Raw genomic sequence first — 8861 nt, 5'->3', positions numbered from 1 at the left:
CTGGATGCAAAGGTCCATTCTCTTAAAATGAAGCCTTCTCCTGTTGTGCTTCAAAACAAGCCTATCACAACTCAGAACCTTTTCCTCCATAAAGAGGCGTTCATCGAAGGGACCTACACCTGGAACATGACTGACTTCCTTGACTTGGCGTTGAAGCCATCAGTTCTTTCACCTGGGTTCGAAGTAGGCGGGTATAAATGGTATGCATTGTTTTAGTTGAAGTGTAATTTATACATTTGAAACTGAGAGAGATGTATATGTTATTACTTCTGTCCTATCCATTAACCTAATTCATCAAGTCCATACTACCCAGAAACACTAGGAATAATTTTTGTCAGCATATATTATTCTTGAAGTTTAAGTGCATCGGAACATCGCCTCGTCCCTTAATCTTGATAGTTTTGCTGAACTATTGGTACTTGCAATTCAGTACTTATCGATTGGTGTACACAGTATGGTTTTATGTGATGTTTCTGTGTCATACAATATCCAAGCCTTATCTATATAAGCATGAAACCCAACTACTCGGGTTTTATAGTTTTATAATTTTGAGATGGTGAAGATATATTTGTCTGGAGGAATATCATGTGTGTCAGTGATCGAAATAGATTGACTTTATCTTTTTGTAGGCACATCAAGATGTATCCGCGGGGCAACGAGGTCAGCACCAGATCAATGTCCTTGTACTTGTACCTGCAGGATGAGCTCCCTCGTGAGTCTAGGCCAATGATTGAACTCACACTAACCATCCTGAACCAAATTTATGTAGGGGAATGCTACAACTACAAACTTCAAGGTTTGTACCTCCACGACAGCTTGCTGATCATTGTTGATCTTGTAACCAACTAATATATTCTTCTTCAACTTAAAGCTGATCTTACTTTGTTAATCTGTTGCGAACGCAGGCCGATTCGTGTTTACTAGTATGACTAGCTACGGATGGCCCAACTTTATCCCGCATAAAACTCTCAAGAGCAAGTCCGGTGGCTATCTTGTAGGATCGAACTGCATAGTCAAGGCAGATATCTCCATCATTGGGTTATCAAGTGAGGCTTCAGCGGGTATGGCCTGATGAAGAAGCGATGCCCTTGCATCCTACTGATTGGTATCTGAGTGTGTTATGGCAGCAGTACTAAGAGCCCCTTTGATGAACTTGATTTATTAGTAAGAATGATGTGATCATTGCACTTGCATTGAGAAAACTGGATTGATGGTTGGCATAGTTTGGAGGTATTGAGAGTGATGTGTTGTTTCGCAGTACTCCAATGTCCACGATCACGTGGATAATATATGACTCCTGTTGCTATAGCTTTATATATTGGAGACCACTCCGCAAGTTAAGCATGTGGTTCCTATATATCCATTTTCCGTTAATTCTCATATGGTGTTCTTGGGGTACAAACTACGGTATGAATATTACTACCTCCGTCTCAAAATATAAAACGTTTACCTTGGGACAGAGGTGGTACTTCACATATTTCTGCCCGATCAGCTTAATCCATGGTTCGAAAGTTGTTTGTAAATATAAATAGGGCAGCAAGTAATGATCGAAATTTCAGGCATTCGGTTTACAGTTCAGCCAAACGACCAAAGGTTCTTCAATTAGAGTAGACTCAACCCCAAAAAAAAATGTTTGATTTTTCTATTTATGTTTTGTTTGTATTCATGTGATAGCACAATATTCAATTGGTAACTTTTCAAAGGAGATAGGGTCATTTCATTGGGCAACATATATGACCAAAAAAACTTTAGTACTGCCTCCGTTCAAATTTATTTGTGTGTGGCCTCCGTAATATCCTACAAATTTCTCTTTGAAACTTCTTTTAAAAGGAACACTACTATTGGATTTTTTACTTAATTTTTTGATATTTTCTGCCTTTCCTTGGTGAATTTTGATTTCCCATTGTGTGTTGTGGATCATCAAACCAAAAGCATGTTCCACACTATTTGTGTTTTTAGATTTTTTTGTGTTTTTAGATATGCCACACCATTGAAAGAAGAAGCATTTGGCACCAAACAAAGCCCAACAAAAGTATTCATACTGCCCAAGTGAGTCCAAGGGCCAAGGCCAAGCCCGTTTCTCCAGTTCCTTCGTCACCCGCGCGTCAACCTCCGCATCCTCGATTCCCCATTCGCCCTCGCCGATCCCCACAGCCACCGCCATGCCGGCAGCCGCCGCGCCCGCGCCCGCGCCGCCGGCGCCGAGCCTGGACGCGCGCACCGGTGGCCGCGTCCTGCGGCGAGCGATGGGGCACCTCCTTCACCCGGCCTCGCTCCCCCCGCTCCTCCTCGCCGCGCTCCTGCTACTCCTCTTCCGGTCGGCCCTCTTCGCCGGCACGCTGCGCCTCTCCTCCTTTGCCGACCGCGATCCCGCCCTCCGTTCGCTTCTCCTCCGCCTCTCCCCTCCCGCCCCGCCCTCCCCGCCGCCTCCCCAGCACAACCTCCCCCGCCGGCGCTCCCCCTTCACCTCCTCATCCTCCCTCTCCGACGACGACTTTCTCGTTGGAGCCCTCGACCCGGCCTCCTCGCCCGCCTCCAGCGCCCGCAACTCCTCCTACCACAGCGTCTTCTTCACCTCCTTCTCCACCCCCACCCCCAAACCCTACCACATACCCCTCGCCCAGCAGCTCCCCGCATCCGGTTCCCCCTTCTTCCTCGCCGTCCACAACGAGACCTCCTCCAGGAAGCCTGCCTCGCCCCGGGGTGGTGAGCTCAGGCTGCTCGACCTGACAAGGCGGGACGCTGCGGCCATCATCAACCTCCTCGCGCTGCTCTCGGCCGCACATGTGCTGGCCATCCTCGGGTACATCACCGTGCACTCAATTGCTCTCGGTACGGTGTTCGCGTCCGTAGCAGGGCACCACCTGCCTGAGCGGCGGCGGGGGTTCTTCCTCTCCGGTGTCGCCATGGGCACCAGGCGGCTCACTGGGTTCGCATTCCTGCGGTGGGCGACTCGGGATGCGGTTGTGCAGATGCTCTGCCTCTGGTTCTTTGCTGATGTGCACGACCAGGCGCAGCTCTTTAGGCTCTTTGTTGTCGCCAAGCTCATGCCTTTCTCGGCGTCTGCCAACCCGTGGCTTGCTGCAGCCGTTTCTGGCCCAGAGCTCGATGGCTTCTTCATTGCGTGGGCTCTTCTGGATGCAGTTGTCTCCGTGTTGTTCACGGTGGTGCCATGGGTGGTCGCCATGGATCGTGATCCGCGCCCGCCTGGCCGCAATGCTGTCAAGGAAGGCTGCTACCTTGTTTCGCTTATGGCAACCGATGCCACATTGATCAAGTGCTGGGAGACAGTGGTGTGTGGCAGTATGGGGCGCCTCATTATGGTGACATTTGGTGGCAAAGTTCTTGGCGGCTTCCTCCACTCGTTTGCGGAGGTGTACTTCATGGTGGTGTGGCTCATGTTCTACTTCACGGCAAGGTGCAAGGAGTCCCGATTGGGTGGTCGTCAGTTTGGACTGGAGGATGTGGCAGCTGCTCTCAATTGATTCTTGCAATGACGAGCTGACATGGCCACATCACTGTTTGACATGGAGACAAACCTGCTCTGCTTGTCAACGCATGAAGAAAGGTATATTTCATGCCTCATAGTGTTCATTCATGGCACATGACTCATCTTGGGCTCTTGGCAGGGTGTAGGTTTTTGTAGTTCTCACGGTCTTCCTATTTGTGCTTGGATGATATATGATTCACACTAGGGATAGAGAACGTGAAAATGCATGTATGTACAGTTTTTGCCCTCTGTGTGCAATCATGTATAGTCACACCATTTGGCATACTAGAAGGGTTGTTTGGCTCCCTTTCCATGGGATGTAAGATGGATAGTGTTGTAGCTTCAAGATGACGAGTGAACTACAGTCCTGTGGTGGGCTAGCACAGCAGAACTTCCATTGCGGAGCTGAAACTTGTGATGTTGTAGGTTCGCACATTAGTTATTATCTGTTGATATCCGTCATTTTAGACCTGTTTCGATTGACAGGTTACTTTGCTTTTGAGACTTCTACTCCATATCAATACCCCTTATGCTTGCTCCATATCAATTGGAGTTATTGGCTCATTATTGAAGTTTCTGTGTCCTGGTTCTCTTAGACGGCTATCCATATCTCCAACTAATTTGATAGGAATTTATCATGTTTGATCTGAACACATATCCCATAAGCAATAAAACGATGGGGATCTATTTATCGGAAAAGACTGCCTCTCTACAAGTGTTCTCCGTGTTTCTGTACTGATCTGTAGTTTTAGTTAGTACCAACCTACTGCATACCACCTGCTCTATTCTCTTTATGGAGTCCAAAATTCTGTCAGAAATGTTAAGCATGCTATATCTGGAATACTGAAATATGTTGAATTCTAGCACTTGATTCTTGATTGATTAGTTATAAGTTGTGGGTAGTCTCTTTTGTCATGAAACCATTTTCATTAGCTCATACTCGCCCAAACACAGTTAATTTTGTTGCTTGGAAGTTATGCTATCTGAATATTTGGCTCTGTCCAAGCTTATACCTTATTTTATTATCATCCAATGGTCCTATTTTGACATGGGTTATTGTCCTGTTTGTATTGTGTTGTAATTCTCTTCTCACTTAATCGAGATATGAAGATAAAGTAGACGGACGTGTTGAAACTGATTGTAAGCCAAACCATTATGTACAGGGCTAATCCATCAAACCTGTTTGAGGGGCTAATCCATCAAACACTAGGCACATCCATCAAGTTATTATATGAGGGAGTACTAAGTACTGACTACGACTGAATTCCCTTTTTGTTCTGCTTGTTCTTATTGCAAACCTGTTTGAGGGGCAATTCGTTTGGATCGTAACTTTCATACAATAAGCACACTGAAGGCTTTAACTAACATGTTTTCACAGAAATCCATATCAAACATAAGACGGGCATCTGTCAACTGCTGAGAACTATATTGCATACTGAAAAGTAAATACTTGGTTCTTTGCAATCCCAGTATTTACTCAAAAGTCAATACTTGTTCTTTGCAATCTCAGTATTTACTCAAAAGTCAATACTTGTTCTTTGCCATGTCAATACTTCAAGCTACTGGAGTAACTGAGAATTTCATGGTTGTTTGTTCGCTGATGAAAGTTTGTGATGCTTCAGTGGTGTTACACCCTCATGCACATATTGTATTTCATATCAAGGTGTTCAAAGTTTGTATGGATCTTCTGTATACTTGACTCATTATAATTTATATGCAAAGAATAGCAAATGTTCGTAGCTTGCCATGTCCAAAGTCATATACATTGCTGCCTCATGTTCTTTCTGTGCTCTTGTGAGCAAGGCAGTAGACTATGAGTTTTATGGTGGAAAAAAGCACTGATGTTAGTTTGCTGCTGGTGTATCACTGTATTGTCCTCTCTGCAAATTATTTGAAGGCTCTCCACTGAATTGCATTCGTCTGTTAACCAGTGCAACTTTGATGTATTTTGCTATTGATGTCCTTGATGGATAGATGCTTCTGACTGGCACAACAGTAACTTGCATGTTCAATTACCTTTGTGCTGAATTTATTCGTGCTTGTTATGGGCAAAACTTTGCTGTGTTGTGTCCTCAAAGTGGATTTGTTGTGGTACTGAAACAAATTTCAGAGGTCTCAGCAGTGCAGGAAAATGTTTCTGATTGAATCGCTGGATGCAAAATTGAGTGTAGATCTTGTGAAAAATCAGTTTGGAACAAGTCGGCTGAGCTTGTAAAATGTGTCCGATTAAATGCGTGAACTGCGAGCGTACCAGATACAGATACTCTCTTGTTTTTGTATGAAATGTTTGTGCTGACTTACAATTCAAACTCCATGCACGCCTCCTCTCTCTCGAGCAACCACACTGTCATCGTCAGTGCGAAGGCGAATGCCACATTTGCGACGTTTGAAAACAGCGGCGCTCAGGGCCTCAGGTGCGGGGCCATATCAACGAACACGTAGCAAGTTTTTAATTTCGAGATTAAGAGCTTCCGTAACCGAATCTAAAATTCATGTTTTTCGGCTTTAACGTGCACCTAGCCAAACTCCTATAGCCTTTGGATAAATATTTTAGGAGTTAACCTTCGCAGCTTAATCGGCCGTGGCCCTGCGGAACAAAACTCTCCCCGCCTCCACAACTTTTCGGCTATGCCGCCCATACCCACTAGTCTTCACTTCGGCGACCACCAGTTACTTCAGCTGAGACATCGTACCCTCTTCCGCCTCCCCCCTCACTCTGCTTCGCTTGCTGGTGGCTGGCGCCGCCGGAATCAGGTCATAGAACTGCAACAGCAGTTCAATCCAGACGCCGACTCAAGACGGTTTCAAGCTGCGGCGAGCTCGGTTTGTTCGAAAACGAAGCCGTCGGAGGATGAAGACGTCGTAGATCGACCACGGCTCAGACCACGACAACGTCGCCTGCAACCTAACCAACTGACCCAAGGCGGCACCTTCAGGAAGGTAACGGCGCACGAAGTGTCATTGCCGCCCAATCCAAGGGACGTGGGATTTCTCCCAGATATCATGATGAGGACATCTCTACTACACCACTACCTCCGTCATTGATAAATGAAGATGAACCTGCTGTGAAGCTCAAGTCCAATGAAGTTTGGATTAGACCAATTACAAGAGCTCGTGCGGAGCTACTTAAACAACAGGTGAACTTGTTTCTAAATGGTACTTTGATTGATGAGAACTTTATACTGCCTAAGTCCTATTACTTATGTATCATCAGGTATAAAGAGGAGACGAGCATCGCACGAGGAGTAGAGGAGCAGCTGGACATGAAAACGGACGTCAAGATGGACGTGAAGCTGGACATGGAGCTGGACGTGGAGATATCTCATGGACGCGCGAGGGAGGAGCGGGAGGCATGCGCGAAAGGAGAAGTCGACGTCCAGGCCGGTCCAGCGCCCGGTTAGACCGGCCTCCAGACCGGCCAGTCCGGCCCCTGGCCCGGTTGACCGGTCGCCAACCGGATGCATCGTACCGGAACCCAACCGGACGAATTTTGCGAACTTCTCGGTTGCCGACCGATTGACCGGATGCCAGACCGGCCGACCCGGTCCCTAGCCCGGTTGACCGGATTCCAGACCGGATTCGTCCGAGTCTGTCTCGACCAGATCTATTCTGGGTCGGTTATTCTTGTATCTTTTCGACCAGAAGTCGTCCCGGACGCCTATATAAGTGCCCAGGACGCCCCCTAGCTGCTTTAGACCATGTTTAAGATAAACCCTAGTTCTTAGTTGTTTGCTCTGGCAAAACTATTGAATCCCTACACCATATTGCTTGATATTGTGTAGATCCTGAAAAAGTCTTGTGTGATCTGCTGTTTCATTGGGAATTAGACGGTTGCAACTTACCGCTTCGTGGTCGGCGGCTACATGCGCAAGTGTGTGGAGTTGCGAATATCTTGCAGGGTTGAAAGCTGTTGCATTGGCGACAGGGACCAATCGAGAGATCTCGTTGCGTCATACAAGTTATCATTCACTTCATCGTCGTGTTTCTCCGCTGCCATCACCCCGTGATCAACATCACCGCCGTTGCTTACTGAGAAGATCGGGCCACCCCATATCATCTTGGTATCAGATTTCAGGTTTTCCTCGGTAAGCCATCCACAATCCACCCCATAGTTGAGTTGTGAGTGTTTTCCTATCCAGAAAAAGCCATAAAAAGTTAGGGTTAGGGTTTGCCATAGCCTTAGATTGCACTAATTTCAAGTTTTAGTTGCTTTTCGTAGTTGTTTTTGCGTATCTTTTCTTTCCATCTAGTATTTTAGGGTTTGAGTTTACTCTATCATCTTGTGTTACTTTGTCGTCTAGTTTTGTTACTCCGATTCCACATAGCATACAGTGTGCTTGTTCCCAACCATAGACACAGCCTATCGTTATAAAGTGACTAGGAACTTCCCCAGAAGAGACTAGTTTTACCGCTCGACAGGCTGCTCGTTAGGTTATCGGTGCTTTGCATATTTCTGTTGGCCGTGTTATCAAGGAGTTGTGTCAGAAAATCAAAAAAAAGAGAAAATTGAAAAGAAGCAAAAAGAGCTACATAGCTGTGTGTGTTATACAAAAAGAAAAATCCAAAAAGAAAAGTGTAGTGCTAGTTGAATCAAGTGAAGGCCTAAGTTTACTTTCATCGCACCCGTAGTTGAGCAATCTTGTGCCTGTCTCGTTGAGCTTTGCTAGCATCTCTCTTGTGCATTGCAACCTTTCCCACATATAGTTGCATTGCCCCATTATATCGCCTTGTGTGAGTATCATTGGTTGTCTACGGTCAGCGCTAGAGCTTGTTATTGGTGCAAATAGGTAGCCTACCTACAGCCCCACATATACCCTGCTTTGTCGTGTGATTTGTTCTTATACCCTTGATATTCGCTTCGCTACATCCGTGCACTAGTTGTTACTACAAGTGGTAAGCAACACTAATTTACTTTGGAACGGTAAGATCTCCTTTTCTTATCAGTTTTGAGTGAGTTGTGAGAGTACCACCATATATTTTTCATTTAGTGCACTAATCTACTAACGATGTCTGCTAGTGATCATAAACTTGTTAACCAGGAAAACAAGAGTGCTGCCGATATCATCACATGGAGGGAGTATGAGGCTCTTCGTAATGAGATGCGACGTGAATTCCGTGCTCAGGACGATGTGCTTAATGGGAAGGTTGAAGAGATCTCCCAAAAGCTGGATGCTACTCATGTGACCGTCACTACAATGCAAGATCAAATGACGGATGTACAACGCAGTCTTGCTGATTTGCGTTTAGCTGTTGAGAATTTGACCGCGCAACAACAACAAGAAGATGACGAAGATCCTGAGCTTCAAGATGACGCACACAATGCTCGTGATGCGCCCCGTGGTAATCGTCCTCGCGGTTGGGCTCCACTTGG

At 46.1% G+C, this 8861-nt stretch overlaps 1 protein-coding gene across 1 annotated transcript; it reads left to right on the top strand.

Annotated features, from left to right (window-relative positions):
* The first annotated feature begins 2162 nt into the window (after window positions 1-2162).
* LOC124647482 lies at window positions 2163-3989 on the top strand. The gene has a single exon (XM_047187420.1). It carries the CDS (start codon window positions 2163-2165, stop codon window positions 3483-3485), a length of 1323 nt encoding a protein of 440 aa, XP_047043376.1. The 3' UTR covers window positions 3486-3989.
* Window positions 3990-8861: the final 4872 nt, after the last annotated feature.

Source organism: Lolium rigidum, chromosome 4 (genome assembly GCF_022539505.1).
Source record: "Lolium rigidum isolate FL_2022 chromosome 4, APGP_CSIRO_Lrig_0.1, whole genome shotgun sequence".
In the NCBI taxonomy this organism is placed as follows: domain Eukaryota; kingdom Viridiplantae; phylum Streptophyta; class Magnoliopsida; order Poales; family Poaceae; genus Lolium; species Lolium rigidum.
The sequence above is the reverse complement of the archived record's forward strand: the minus strand, read 5'-3'. Positions and strand labels throughout refer to the sequence as shown.

What these genes read in the sequence shown, in the direction of transcription:
- LOC124647482 (XM_047187420.1), top strand. Translation starts at nt 2,163, where the DNA reads ATGCCGGCAGCCGCCGCGCCCGCGCCCGCGCCGCCGGCGCCGAGCCTG.